The 16,206-nt window shown below is 34.1% G+C and overlaps 1 protein-coding gene across 2 annotated transcripts in view; it reads left to right on the top strand.

Annotated features, from left to right (window-relative positions):
- The window catches only part of CHCHD3 (coiled-coil-helix-coiled-coil-helix domain containing 3), a 336,173-nt gene that overhangs the window by 55,107 nt on the left and 264,860 nt on the right, over positions 1 to 16,206 (top strand). For both annotated transcript variants that reach the window (XM_052000966.1, XM_052000967.1), the window contains exon 3: positions 8,753 to 8,822. In XM_052000966.1, the coding sequence (XP_051856926.1) occupies positions 8,753 to 8,822 (70 nt within the window). The remainder of the gene's footprint in view (positions 1 to 8,752; positions 8,823 to 16,206) is intronic.

The following is a 16,206-nucleotide window of genomic DNA, read 5'->3' on the forward strand; positions in this document are numbered from 1 at the left end:
AAGCTGAAAAGAGTATTTTCAGACAAGTCATTTTCAAACAGAAATCTCCAAGTGGTAGAGATAAGTTTTATCAGCAGGAGCTATAGTTTTAAATTTTTTATGATATTGATTTAATGATAAATAATAAAGAGTTTATATTCACTCTTAGTACTGCTGTGCTTTATTATATGTCTATACTGGGTTTATTTTCTTAAGATTTATAGGCTTTTCATGTCAGGAGCATATTTGACTACTTTATTTTATTGTTGAGTGATTTGCATAACTAATAAGTGCCTGAAGCTTAATTTGAACTCATGTCCTGCTGGTCCACTTTAGGGTTTGTGCTCTATTCACTGTGCCACGGCTACCTGTTATTGACATTTTAAAGCTTTCCATGTGTAGCTGATCTTTTTCCTCCAGGTTTTAAAAGTTGAAATGTGTTCCAGTCTAATGACTTTTTAGAAATACTGACATTCCCTTCTCTCTCCCTCTTCCCCTCCCCCCAATATTTACAGGGAATGTGCAAATCCTTTCTGCTCTGATTTATCACTTCATAACAGTATGTAGGATTTTAAAACTTTTTTTTGTGACGTTCCTAATTTGGGGGGGTGCAGAAGGCTGTACATAAAAGTTAGTGATATAGCTAGTTTATACTTGTTTTAGAGGTCCTGTTGTAGTAATAACTATTGTATCTTTTTTAAAGCTCCCTAGCAAAGGTTTGCTACCACAGAGGTGCAAAATCTTTTTTTGGAAATAAATCACATTCGGTGCAGCTAGGTGGCACAGTGGGTAGACCCTTTAAGTCCGGAGGGCTGGGCTTCAGATCTGGTCTCAGACTTGGTAACTGTCTGACCCTGAGCAAGTCACTTAACCCCAATTACCTCAAGAAAAAAAGAAATAAATCACAATAGCCTGAATGTGGCAAAATATTATAATATTTGGCCAATAGTCTTTGTTCTTTGAAGTTTGGACAAAGAAATAAGCATTTATATAGCACCTAATATATGGCAGGTACTGTGCTCAGTACTTTATTTCTTTTGACCTTCATAACAGCCTGGTCAGGTAGGCAGGGTTATTATCCTCATTTTATAGTTGAGGAAACTGAGGCATTCAGAGGGTGTTACTTTACCAGGACTATAGTTGGTAAAAATATCTTGAGTTTATATTTCAACTTCATTCTTTCTGAATCTAGGACCAATCAGTGCTCTATTCATTCATTGTGTCATCTGGTTGCTGGGATTAAAGAGGTGAAAGCTCAGATCAGTTAATTCATTCTGTAAATGTTCCAGATAGATGATTTTTTAATTATGTCTCTTTCTTATTTGGAACAAAGTACTTTATAGTTATAAACCAACTGAACCAAAATGGACTGCAAGAAGATATCAGTTTTGTTTTTCAGGGCAAAGGGTGCATAAATCTCAGCTGTGATTTCTTTCTTTCTTTCTTTTTAAATAAAAGCTTTTTATTTTTCAAAATACACACAATGCAAAGAAAGTTTTCAACATCCACCCCTGCAAGACCTTGTATTCCAAATTTTTCTCCTTTGCTTCTCCCCTAGACAGCAACCAATCCAGAATAGGTTAAATATGTGCAATTCTTCTAAACATATTTCCAATTATGATTTATTTCAACAAGGAATTAAGTTCTTATATGTGCAGTGCTTAAGGGAAACAAAAATACAAAGTGACATGAACTTTCCATTAAAGGGAGTGAACAGTAGCATAAATTTTATGTCCTAATTAAGTACAGTACAAAGTAAAATGACCATGGAGTGTTTTTAACATTCTGATACAATTGATTAACCTTGTAATCCTACACATTTTATTTTATACTTTTAAAACATTATTCTGAGAAGGGGTCCATGGGATTCATCAAATTGCCAAATTGGTGTCATGACATATAAAATCCAAAACCTTAAGAACCCCTGAATCATCTTTTTCCACTTGTTTTATTTGTCTACTTTAGTAGGCTGCCTTAAAATATATTTGTTTAATATCAAGAAGTGAGCTAGAGCTAAGAAAAAGAAGTGTTAACACTGCTTTTGCTGATTACTGATTGCTGGTATCTCTGTGTTCTGAGTTGAACCTGTCTTGAGACAAAGTACTTTGGATTAAATAGGTTTAAAATGGGAACAAGTCTAGAACTCTTCATCAGTTTACAAAAGATATTTCTAGCTTTCTAGCTTAAGAAAAATATTTTTAAAAGATTGAAGTATTGAAGTTATCTCAAGTTGATTTATTTGAGCATAGTGCTTTATGATACACCAGTCAAGGTGTCAATCTACTGACTGCTTTGTACTTGGGTGACAATAATAAGATGCCAGCAGCTAGACTTTTAGTTTCTGAGCCAACTCAAACTGTAGGATGTTCTTCAGTATCTCTTAAGGAAAAATTAACCTAACTTGCTTGGGAATAGGGATTAGGTTATTGTTTCTACTTTCTCTGAAGGGATTTTCTGTTCTATTGTTTTTCAATTGTATGATTCCTCTTCATGACCCCATTTGGATTTTTGTTTGTTTTTTGGGCAAAGATACTAACATGATTTCCGATTTGCTTCTCCAGATCATTTTACTGATGAGGAACTGACTTAAACAGTGTTAAGTGACACCTAGAGTCACACAGGTAGAAAGTGACTAGGGGATGGAAGTGAAGTAACAGAGAGGAATCTTCCTGACTTTAGGTCTGGTGCTCTATCCAGTGTACTATTTAGTTTATTTAATCCTGGGTGTTACAGCTATTTATTCTGTGGAAGTGAAAATCTGAGTGATTAATTAAGGTTGTTGAAAGCATTAGAATACCAAGATTCAGACACTAATAATTCTTATTACAAATACATTAAGGAAAAAAGGAAAATATATCACTATATTTACTTAATAAGTATATGAGAATAAATATAATTAAGTCTTTGTTACATAAGTATTACAGGATTTTTAAGAGTAGAAAATGTGAATTTGTAGTAATCCCTAGCCGTTCACCAGAAATTTCATGCCTTTGTTTTTTTTTTAAACTAAATTCTTATGAGAAGCCCTGCTTAAATTTATATTGGATACATTTATCTGCTTAAATGTATCCCTCCTAGTAGAAATGTATGGTCCTTAGGGCAAAATAACTTGTGATTTGTCTTTGAATTCCTAGCCTCATAGGGTATCCTTTGCGTAGTAGATACTTAATAAAATTTTAATGAATTGAATTTTCTATTTCCATATAAGCTAATTGATTGCTTTGATAATCAAGTGTTTATTGTACTATAAACAGTGACAGCATTTTTTAAGAACTATGGAAATAATTTGGGGCCTTTATGTGGCTTCCATCTAAGGTGTAACTACAAAGCCATAAGTAATCTTCCATAGTTCATATTCCTTATTTTTATAAATTTTCATTCAAATAAAATGAATTTATTAAATTTCTAAGGCATATTGATCATGCCTTGGATGAACTATAAATCAGTAATTGAAAACTCTTTAAATAGACTATAAGACTAAGTATTATTTAATCAGAAGTAAGGCTTCATATATTATAGTGCTTTATAATTACATTTTACTGATGATATTATTCTTTGTATTTCATTAGTTGTAACTAAAGACTGAAAGATAAGGATTAGTATATTCTTTATTTCAGGTATGGAAATTTACAGTTTACTGGAAAACTAGAAACTTACAACTATGATTAGAGCACTGTCATTATGTAGATGATTATTTACAGAAACTTTGAAACCATAGAATCAGGTCTCTTTTTATTTAAAAACAAAACAAAACAACAATGATGTGGAGGAGCTAGAATTTTGGAGAAAACTGAAATTTTATACTTAAAAAAAAGTACTAATATGATAAAGTAATTTGTATAGGAAAAATATGTACATAATATAGTTTGCCTATTAGAATGCTATATCAGATTGAAAATTGCTTCAAGTAATCCCAAATTTGCTAATAACCTTTCTAATGTTTTAAATTTTCATAACAAATGGTTATTATCTAAAAAATTTAAAGGCATTCAGCATGCCTTAGTAAGTTTATTAGAACAGCTTCTGCTCACTTAACTTTATATTAGTCCTTTCTGGATTCTTTCTAAAAAAAACCCCAAAACAATTTTATTCATAATTTATTTGATTCAGTAATACTCCATTATATTTATACACTGCAATTTGTTCAGCCATCTTTCAGTTGATTGGTATCACTTTTGTATCTTGTTCTTCCCCTTTCCCCCCTTTTCCTTTTAATTCCCATTTTGAGATTAAGAATTTATTTTGCTTTGAAATATTCCATTTCCATTCCTCTGCTTCCTTTTAATCTGCTTCTTTCCTTGTCTTCTTCCTCTATAGATGGGGTTCACAGATAGTTTTGAGGGGTCCATGAACTTTGGTGAGGGAAAACTTTATTTCATCATAACCAGTTTTCTTTGTAATCCTATGCATTTTATTTTATGTATTTAAAAACATTCTGTGAAGTGGTCAGTAGGCTTCAGCAGACTACCAAAGGATCTATTATATTAAAAAAAAATGGTTAATTTGACCCAGTATTATATCATACTGTGTGTTGAATGTGCAAGTGTTTAATTTTCTTTTGTCTAGTTGAAATAAGAATCAGGCTCATCTGTGCTCACTTCCTTTAATCCTTCCACCAAGTTTACATTACTCTTATTTGGCCTCCTAATTATGAGATATAGTACGTCTCTTATTTTCCCTTCTTCCTTTTTTTTTTTCCCTGACAGTGTATTCCTTTTAATCTTTCTTTTCTTTCCCTTATCAGAATCTGATCGCACAAGATGTTAATATCTTCTGCTTTTTCTGGTGGCCTCCTCTCCAGTTGTCCTTGGTCTTCTGGCTAATTTTTTAATTTTTTAATTATTTTTTAAAATAACTTTTTATTAACAGAACCCATGCCAAGGTAATTTTTTACAACATTATCCCTTGCATTCACTTCTGTTCCGATTTTTCCCCTCCCTCCTTCCACCTCCTCGCCCAGATGGCAAGCAGTCCTTTATATGTTGGATATGTTGCAGTATATCCTAGATACAATATATGTTTGCAGAACCGAACAGTTCTCTTGTTGCTTAGGGAGAATTGGATTCAGAAGGTATAAATAACCCGGGAAGAAAAACAAAAATGCAGATAGTTTACATTCGTTTCCCAGTGTTCTTTCTTTGGGTGTAGCTGCTTTTGTCCGTCATTTATCAATTGAAACTCAGGTCTCTTTGTCAAAGAAATCCACTTCCATCAAAATATGTCCTCATACAACATCGTTGTCGAAGTGTATAATGATCTCCTGGTTCTGCTCATTTCACTTAGCATCAGTTCATGTAAGTCTCGCCAGTCCTCTCTGTATTCATCCTGCTGGTCATTTCTTACAGAACAGTAATATTCCATAACATTCATATACCACAATTTACCCAGCCATTCTCCAATTGATGGGCATCCATTCATTTTCCAGTTTCTAGCCACTACAAACAGGGCTGCTACAAACATTTTGGCACATACAGGTCCCTTTCCCTTCTTTAGTATTTCTTTGGGATATAAGGAGGGATTCTTTCAATGAGTATCATTCCCTCCGTTTCTAGAATATTGAGGCAGTTTTCCTTAATGACCTCTTGTAGAATGCTATCCAGGCTCTTTTTTTTTTTTTTTTTTGATCATGACCATTACGTAGGCCAATAATTTTTAAAGTGTCTCGTCTGGATTCATTTTCCATCTTGGCTATTTTGCCAATGAGTTATTTCACATTTTCTTCCATTTTTTCATTCTTTTTAGCTTGTTTGACTGATTTTTCTGTCTTATAAAATCATTAATTTCCATTTGCCCTGTTCTAGTTTTTAATGTATGGTTTTTCTTCAGATATATTTTATATCTCTTTTTCCATTTCACATATTCTACTGTTTAAGTAGTTGTTTTCTTTAGCCAATTTGTTCCTTTTCCAAACTGTTGATCATAAAAAAGGGAAAAGAATGCACATGTGCAAAAACTGTGTTTGTAGCAGCTCTTTTTGGGGTAACAAATAATTGAAAAAGGAGTGAATGCTTATCAGTTGGGGAATGGCTGAACAAACTGCTGTACATGAAGTTAATGGAATATTATTGTTCTATAAAAATTAAAGAACAAGCTGATTATAAAAAGGCTTGGAAAGATTTACATAAACTGATGCTGAGTGAAATGAGCAGACCAGGAATATATTATATACCATAACAGGAAGAATATGAAAAGCTAGGTTCTTCTAAGTGATTAAATGATCCAAAGCAATCCCAGTAGACTAGACAGGAAATGCCATCTCCATCCAGAAAAAGATCTAAGGAGACTGAATGTAAATGAATTTAAAACATTCTATGTTTGCTTTTTTCTGTTTTTTTTTTTTTCCCCTTTTGCTCTGATTTTTCTCTCCTACCATGGTTCATAAAGTAATGTGTATTAAAACTAAGCTTACAAAAGAAAAAAAGGAAAAAATGGGAAAAAAATTGCTGGGATAACTGGAAAATAATATGTCAGAAAATTGTCAGACCTACATCTCACACCCCATACCACAATAAGGTCAAAATGGATGCATGATTTTAGCATAAAGGATGATATTATAAACAAATTAGGAGAATAAGGGATAATTTACTTGTCAGATATTTGGAAAAGGAAGAAATTTATGACCAAGGATTACTAGAGAATATTATGAAAGGCAAAATGGATAACTTTTATTGCATTAAATTAAAATTTTTTTTTTATGTTTTTAGCACAAACAAAACCAACAAAAACAAGATTAAAAGGGAAATACAAAGATGGGAAAAAAATTTTACAGTCACTATTTCTGATAAATGTCTTATTTCTAAAATATATAAAGAACTCTGTCAAATTTATAAGTATATGTCATTCCCCATTTGCTAAATAGTCAAAGGATATGAACAGACAATTTTCAGATGACAAAATTAAAGCCATTTACAGTCATTTGAAAAAATGCTCTAAGTCACTATTGATTAGCAAAATGCAAATTAAAACAACTCTGAGGTACTACCTCATACCTCAGATTGGCTAAGATAACAGGAAAAGATAATGATAAATGTTCAAGGGAATGTGGGAAAACTGGGTCACTAAGGCATTGTTGGTGGAGTTGTAAAATGATCCAACCATTCTGGAGAACAATCTGGAATTATTCCCAAAAGGGCATCAAATTGTACATTCCCTTTGACCCAGCAGTGGCATTACTGGGTCTGAATCCAAGGAAATCATAAAGGAGGGAAAAGGTCCCTCATGTATTTTCTTATTTTTTAAAAGCTTTTTATTTTCAAAACACATGTATAGTTTTCAACATTCACCCTTGCAAAACCTTGTGTTCCAGATTTTTTTCTTCTTCCAATCTCTTCCCTTCCTCCCCCTTTCCCTTAGATGGCAAGTAATACAGTATAAATGTGCATTTCTTGTATACATATTTCCATAATTACCATACTGCACACGAAAAATCAGGTCAAAAAGAAAAAGAATGAGAAAGAAAAGAAAATGCAAGCAAACAGCAATAAAAAAGTGAAAATACTAAGTTGTGATCCATACTCAGTCCCCACAGTCCTCTCTATGGGTGTAGATGGCTCTTCATCACAAGACTATTGGAACTGGCCTGAAATACTTCCCTATTGAAAAAGAGCCAAGTTCATCAGAATTGGTCAAAGTTGATAATTTTATTAAGCACCTCCTAAGTGTCAGGTACTATTTTGACTAGCAATAAAAACCCAAAACTCAAGCTCATTCTCATCATGCCCAATCAGAAAACTGTATGTGTGTGTGTGTGTGTGTGTGTGTGTGTGTGTGTGTGTGTGTGTATGTATATATATATGTAGATGTGAAATATATAAAAAGTTAATATGAAGTAGATGTTTGTTGTTGATGGTGGTGGTTTTTTAAAAGGCAGTATTTGCAGCTTGGTTAGATAAGATTTACTTGTGTTTGGCCTTTAAGAAATCTAGTAAGCAGCCCTGGTAGGGGGAGATGATCTATGCCAGATCATAGAGGGAAAAGATGAAATATTAGGAATGGATTAATTAGTATCAATTAGGATCAATTTGGCTAGAACATAGAATGCCTAGAGGGGAATTATGTACACCAAGCCTTGAAAGGTAGGCTAATGCTTGCTTGTGAAGAGTTTTAAATGTTAATTTCTATTTGATTCTAAAGGTAGTAGTGAGCCATTAGATCTCTGCTTTTGATCAGGAGAATAATATGGTTAGAAATGTCTTAAGACTCTGACTTTTGGAAATGTTTGGAATAGAGATTGGAGAGGGAAAAAATGTTAGGTAGGAAGACTTTCATATGAAAAGAATTACTTTTCATAGTAATTATCTATATTACAAATGAGAAGTGATGCAGATCTCAAGTAGGAAGAAGTTAATTGTGTGAGCTGAGCAGAGCTACCTGCCAGGACTCATGTGGAAGGAGGGACAAGATTTAAAGATGTGATAAAAAAGTGACATTGAGTATGTTTGATTTTACAGATTGTTTATAATTCCCTGTCTCTGAACTTCCAAGATAGTTTTAAGAGTTACATATAATATTCACAGTAACTTGATGTAATGACCCCAGTTCTTCTGGGCAGTAGATTATTGGGCATTTTAAAATTGGCTTATAGAATCCATTTATTTGTAGACTGGTGATAAAACTCTCCTAAAATTATTAGGGAAGTATTGATTATATTATTTCTGTAGTAATATGATTTCCTGATTCTTAGGACAGACAGACGTTAGGCAGAATTTGAGCCATTGTTTCCTAGTAGTATCTTTATTTAAATACTTATGCATTATTTTTTTCTTATTTATAGCTAATGAAGAAGAAATGAGAAGACGAGTAGCTGAAGAATTGGCTCTGAAAGAGTCTGAAAATCTGAAAAGGTTTGTTTTATGATATATGCAATGTATTCTAATGGCATAGCCTATCTATTTAATATTTCTGGTGTCAGGAGTCTTCCTGCTTTATATATTCTGAATTAATCTCAACTGAGCTTTAGTTTTCTCATCTGCAAAATGAAGAGATGGAACTCTATGATTTGAGGTTCCTTCTAAATTATTTTTAAAAATAAAATCCTGTAATCCTTCTGGCAAAGAAAACATGACAGAGTGAAAAAGATCACTACATTTGAATCAGAACTCTTTATTTTTAATCTTTAGCTGTTAGCTATAAGATTGTGGGTAAGTCATTTACCCTTTTTTGAGTTTATCTCCTCAAATTTGAAATTATAATAATGATACTTATGCTATCTATAGAGTTGTTTTGAACTATTATATAACTGGCCTAATAGTCCTAATACCCAATATTGACCAAAGTCCTAATTAATGTGCAACAAGACATTTTCCTGGCGTTGTTAGTTTGCTTCTCTCTCAGTGTAATTGATTTACTCAACAAATGTCAAAACTTTAACAAAAAATTTAAGGATAAAAATAAATTAATCGTCCATTATAACAAAAAATAGGAGGAAAAAAAAAACACCAGCTAAATATAACTAATCAAGATAGCAACCAAGTCTGACATCATATATAGTGTTTGTTCTACATCTGTTGTATCCTTTGAAGGAAGCTGTGTGATGCAGTAGTGGAGAGAATACTGTGCCTAGTGTCAGAAGACCAGAGTCCATATGCAGACTCAAACACTTATTAGCATTGTGACCCAGAGCAGGCCACTTAATTTCTGTTTACCTCAGTTTGCCAAACTTAAAAAGGGAATAATAGGGACTTCTGGCCAAGATCGCAGAGAGAAGGCACACAGCTGTGTAAGCTCCACGTTTTCTCTCAGAATCCATTTCATGACAAGCCTCTGAATTAATGCTTGACTGAGAAAACCCCCACAGTTACCAAGAGAAGACATCCTTGAAATTCGCCAGGAAAGGTCTGTTTTTGCTCGAGGTTGGGGATGGTTTTAGATCAGGAACAGGCTGAGGGCAGGTAATGGCAGCGAGAGCACTGCAGGCAACTCACAGCCGAGCAGATTGGAGGGGGTTGGGGTGTGATCTCAGCCATCTCTGCAGGGAGTGCTTTGCTACAGGATTGGATGCTTTGCCTGGCAGCAAGTCAGTAGCCCAGCAGAAAAGCTAAAAACACCGGGGGTGAAGAATACAACCCCGAACAGCTGGAGTCTCTCAGGACTTGGCCACCCCTCCCCCACAGTCCTCAGAGTGCAGGCGCAGCACAGTCCTGCTAGTGCCTCGCTGCTCCTCCCCCCCTCCCCCCACCCCCCGCAGTCTGTAGAGGAAGCTCGGTAACACCACCCAGCCCTTCCCCACATAAAAGCATATTCCATTTGAGGATTTTTTCTTTTTTTCTTTGCTAGTTTGTCTTTGATTCTTCTCTGACAAAATGAACAGAAAATTGAAAAGGACCTTAACCATTGACAGCTTCTATATGGATATAGAGCAGACTCTAAATCCTGAGGAGACTAAAAACAGACTGTCTCCAGTCCTCTCCAAAGGAGGAGATCATCTGTTCCTCAGCACAGATGAATCTCGTAGAAGAAATTAAAAAATGGCTCTCACAAAGGAGCTAGAAGAAAAATGGGAAAAGAAGAGGGAGGCTTGGCAAGAGAGTCTAGAGAAGTCATCCCACTCATTTAAAGACAGAGTGAATAAAGAAATCAAATCCTTGAAAAATAGGATTAGTGAACTGGAAACAGAAAATAGCTCTCTAAAAAATAAAATTGGCGAAATGGAAAAAAATTCCATAGAGCAAAAGAACTCATTTGGACAATTAGAAAAAGATATTAAAAAAGTGAGTGAAAAAAAATCAGAATCGAACAAATGGAATTGAATGACTTGAGGAGACAAGAAGAATCTGTCAAGCAAAACCAAAAAAATCAAACAATGGAAAAAAATATGAAATACCTTCTTGGGAAAACAACAAACCTGGAAAATAGATCCAGGAGAGACAATCTGAGAATTATTGGACTCCCAGAAAAATATGATGAAAAAAAGAGCCTGGACACTATTTTCCAGGAAATTATCAAGGAGAACTGCCCAGAAGTTATAGAAACAGAGGTAAAATAGACATTGAAAGAATTCATCAATCACCTACTGAAAGAGATCCTAAAATCAAAACACCAAAAAATATAGTGACCAAATGCCAGAACCTCAGAGGGAAAAAATACTGCAAGTGGCTAGAAAAACCCAATTCAAATATAGAGGAGCCACAATAAGGATTACCCAGGATCTAGCAGCATCCACATTAAAAGATCGCAGGGCCTGGAATATGATATTCTGAAAGGCTAAGGAATTCGGTATGCAACCAAAAATAATTTACCCACCAGAATGAGCATCTTTTTCCAGGGAAGAAGATGGACATTCAACGAAGTAAGCGAATTTCATCTATTTCTGATGAAAAAGCCAGAACTTAACAAAAAGTTTGATCTACAAATATAGAACTCAAGAGAAACCTAAAAAGGTAAAAAGAAATATTGGGAACTATATTTCTGCTATAAAGATGTATAAAGAATACATGTATACCTTATTCTAGAAACTAGAGGTAGAAAGGACATTGTATCAGAAAAAGGGTAAAGTGGGGGTATTACATCTCAGGAAGAGGTAAAGGAAACCTATTATATCTGAGAGAAAGAATGGAGGGGAATGAATATAGTGGGTATCTTACTGCCGAACAGAATTGGCTTTAAGAGAAAAATTTTAGACATATTCAATTCATGGTGAAACTTCTCCCACCTCATTGAAAAGTGAGAAGGGAAAAGTGAAAAGGGAAGGAATAAGCTAAGTGGAAGGGAACACAGAAACTGTGAGGGAAAGGAGTAAGATAGGGGGAGGAACTCTAAGGCAGGGGGAGACATACTAAAAAGGGAGGGCTGTGAGAAGCAAGTGGTGCTCACAAATTTAATACTTTGGATAGGGATAAGGGGGAAAAAAGGGAGAAAAGCATAAACAGGAGTTAACAAGATGGCAAGTAATACAGAATTGGTAATCTTAACCATAAATGCGAACGGGGTAAACTCCCCCATAAAGAGGAAGCAGAATGGATTAAAAGCCAGAATCCTACAATATGTTGTTTATAGGAAACATACTTGAAGGCAGGGTGATACATACAGAGTAAAAGTAAAAAGTTGGAGCAAAACATACTATGCTTCAGGTGAAGTCAAAAAAGCAGAAGTAGCCATCCTGATCTCAGATCAAGCAAAAGCAAAAATTGATCTAATTAAAAGAGATAAGGAAGGGTACTATATCTTGCTAAAGGGTAGCATAGATAATGAAGCAATATCAATATTAAACATATATGCACCAAGTGGTGTAGCATCTAAATTCTTAAAAGAGAAATTAAGAGAGCTGCAAGAAGAAATAGACAGCAAAACTATAATAGTGGGAGATCTCAACCTTGCACTCTCAGAATTAGATAAATCAAACCACAAAATAAATAAGAAAGAAGTCAAAGAGGTAAGTAGAATACTAGAAAAGTTAGATATGATAGATCTCTGGAGAAAACAAAATGGAGACAGAAAGGAGTACACTTTCTTTTCAGCAGTTCACGGAACCTATACAAAAATTGACCATATATTAGGACATAAAAACCTCAAACTCAAATGTAGGAAGGCAGAAATAGTAAATGCATCCTTTTTAGACCACGATGCAAAAATGAAAATTACATTCAACAAAAAGCCAGGGGAAAGTAGACCAAAAAATAATTGGAAACTAAATAATCTCATGCTAAAGAATGATTGGGTAAAACAGTAAATCATAGGCATAATAACTTCACCTAAGAAAATGACAATAATGAGACATCATACCAAAATGTTGGGATGCAGCCAAAGCGGTAATAAGGGAAAATTTCATATCTCTACAGGCCTAGTTACATAAAATAGAGAAAGAGAAAGTCAATGAATTGGGCTGGCAACTAAAAATACTAGAAAAGGAATAAATTAAAAACCCCCAGTCAAACACTAAACTTGAAATTCTAAAAATAAAAGGAGAGGTCAATAAAATTGAAAGTAAAAAAAAAAAAAAACTATTGAATTAATTAATAAAACTAAGAGTTGGTTCTATGAAAAAACCAACAAAATAGACAAACCCTTAGTAAATCTGATTAAAAAAAGGAAAGAGGAAAATCAAATTATTAGTCTTAAAAATGAAAAGGGAGAATTCGCCACTAACAAAGAGGAAATTAGAGCAATAATTAGGAGTTACTTTGCCCAACTTCATGCCAATGAATTCAACAACTTAAATGAAATGGAAGAATACCTTCAAAAATATAGCTTGCTCAGATTAACAGAGGAAGAGGTAAATAGACTAAACAGTCCCATTTTAGAAAAAGAAATAGAAGAAACTATTAGCCAACTCCTAAGAAAAAATCCCTAGGACCAGATGGATTTACATGTGAATTTTACCAAACATTTAAAGAACAGTTAACTCCAATGCTATATAAACTATTTGAAAAAGTAAGGATTGAAGGAGTCCTACCAAATTCCTTTTATGACACAGACATGGTACTGATATCTAAACCAGGTAGGCTGAAAGCAGAGAAAGAAAATTATAGACCAATCTCCCTAATGAATATTGATGCTAAAATCTTAAATAACGTATTAGCAAAAAGATTACAGAAAATCATCCCCAAGTTAATACACTATGACCAAGTAGGATGTATACCAGGAATGCAGGACTGGTTCAATATTAGGAAAAGTATTAACATCATCAACTATATCAATAACCAAATTACCAAAAACCGTATGATCATCTCAGTAGATGCAGAAAAAGTATTCGATAAAATCCAACATCCATTCCTAATAAAAACACTTGAGAGTATAGGAATAAATGGACTTTTCCTTAAAATAGTCAGGAGCGATATTTAAAACCATCAGTAAGCATCATATGCAATGGGAAAAACTGGAGCCTTTCCCAGTAAGATCTGGAGTGAAGCAAGGTTGCCCACTATCACCATTATTATGCAATATTGTATTAGAAACACTAGCCTTGGCAATAAGAGTTGAGAAAGAGATTAAAGGAATTAGAGTAGGCAATGAGGAAATCAAACTATCACTCTTTGCAGATGATATGATGGTATACTTAGAGAACCCCAGAAATTCTACTAAAAAGCTATTAGAAATAATAACCTTAGCAAATTTGCAGGATACAAAATAACTCCCCATAAATCCTCAGCATTTTTATACATCACCAACAAAGTCCATCAGCAAGAGATACAAAGAGAAATTCCATTCAGAATAACTGTTGATACCATAAAATATTTGGGAATCTATCTACCAAAGGAAAGTCAGGAATTATATGAGCAAAATTACAAAAAAGTTTCCACACAAATAAAATCAGACTTAAATAATTGGAAAAATATTAAGTGCTCTTGGATAGGCCAAGCGAATATAATAAAGATGACAATATTCCCTGAACTAATCTATTTAGTGCTATACCAATCAGACTTCCAAGAAAATATTTTAATGAGTTGGTGGAGTTGTGAACGAATCCAACCATTCTGGAGAGCAATTTGGAATTATGCCCCAAAAGTTAATCAAACTGTGCATACCCTTTGATCCAGCAGTGCTACTACTGGGCTTATACCCCAAAGAGATACTAAAGAAAGGAAAGGGACCTGTATGTGCCAGAATGTTTGTGGCAGCCCTGTTTGTAGTGGCTAGAAACTGGAAATTGAATGGATGCCCATCAATTGGAGAATGGCTGGGTAAATTGTGATATATGAATGTTATGGAATATTATTGTTCTGTAAGAAATGACCAGCAGGATGAATACAGAGAGGCTTGGAGAGACTTACATGAACTGATGCTAAGTGAAATGAGCAGAACCAGGAGATCATTATACACTTCAACAACGATATTGTATGAGGGTGTATTCTGATGGAAGTAGATGTATTTGACAAAGAGACCTGAGTTTCAATGGATAAATGGTGGACAGAAGCAGCTACACCCAAAGAAAGAACACTGGGAAATGAATATGAACTATTTACATTTTTGATTTTCTTCCCGAGTTATTTTTACCTTCTGAATCCAATTCTCCCTGTACATCAAGAGAACTGTTCGGTTTCTGCAAACATATATTTTATCTAGGATATACTGCAACATATCTAACATATATAGGACTGCTTGCCACCTGGCGGAGGGGGTGGTGGGAGGGAGGGGAAAAATTGGAACAGAAGCGAGTGCAAGGGATAATGTTGTAAAAAAAATTACCCTGGCATGGATTCTGTCAATATAAAGTTATCATAAAATTAAAAAAAAAATGAATGAAGAATGGAGGGATTCATATGTTTTTGTGGAGGAGAAAGTCCACCTACATGAGATAAAAAATTCAATAAAATATCCAAGCAACAACAACAACAAAAAATTTAATGATCTAAAAAAAAACCAAAATTCATATGGAAGAATAAAAGGTCGAGAATCTCAAGGGAATTAATGAAAAAAAATCAAAGGTGGCCTAGCTCTACCTGATCTAAAACTATATTATAAAGGAGCAGTTACCAAAACCTTTTGGTATTGGCTAAGAAGTAGATTAGTTGATCAGTGGAATAGGTTAGGTTCACAAGACAAAATAGGCAATTATAGCAATCTAATGTTTGACAAACCCAAAGATCCCAAATTTTGGGATAAGAATTCATTATTTGACAAAAACTGGGATAACTGGAAAGTAGTATGGCAGAAATTAGGCATGGACCCACACTTAACACCGTATACCAAGATAAGATCAAAATGGGTCCATGATTTAGGCATAAAGAATGAGATTATAAATAAATTAGAGGAACATAGGATAGTTTATCTCTCAGACTTGTGGAGGAGGAAGAAATTTGTGAGAAAAGATGAACTAAAGACCATTACTGATCACAAAATAGAAAATTTTGATTACATCAAATTAAAAAGCCTTTGTTCAAACAAAACTAATGCAAACAACATTAGAAGGGAAGCAACAAACTGGGAAAACATCTTCACAGTTAAAGGTTCTGATAAAGGCCTCATTTGTAAAATATATTGAGAATTGACTCTGTAAGAAATCAAGCCATTCTCCAATGGATAAATGCTCAAAGGATATGAACAGACAATTCTCAGATGAAGAAATTAAAACTATTTATAGCCATATGAAAATGCTCCAAATCATTATTAATCAGAGAAATGCAAATTAAGACAACTCTGAGATACCACTACACCTGTCAGATTGACTAAGATGACAGGAAAAAATAATGATGAATGTTGGAGGGGATGCGGGAAACCTGGAACACTGATGCATTGTTGGTGGAGTTGTGAACGAATCTAACCATTCTGGAGAGCAATTTGGAATTATGC

The sequence above is a fragment of the Antechinus flavipes genome, chromosome 5 (genome assembly GCF_016432865.1).
Source record: "Antechinus flavipes isolate AdamAnt ecotype Samford, QLD, Australia chromosome 5, AdamAnt_v2, whole genome shotgun sequence".
Lineage (NCBI taxonomy): Eukaryota > Metazoa > Chordata > Mammalia > Dasyuromorphia > Dasyuridae > Antechinus > Antechinus flavipes.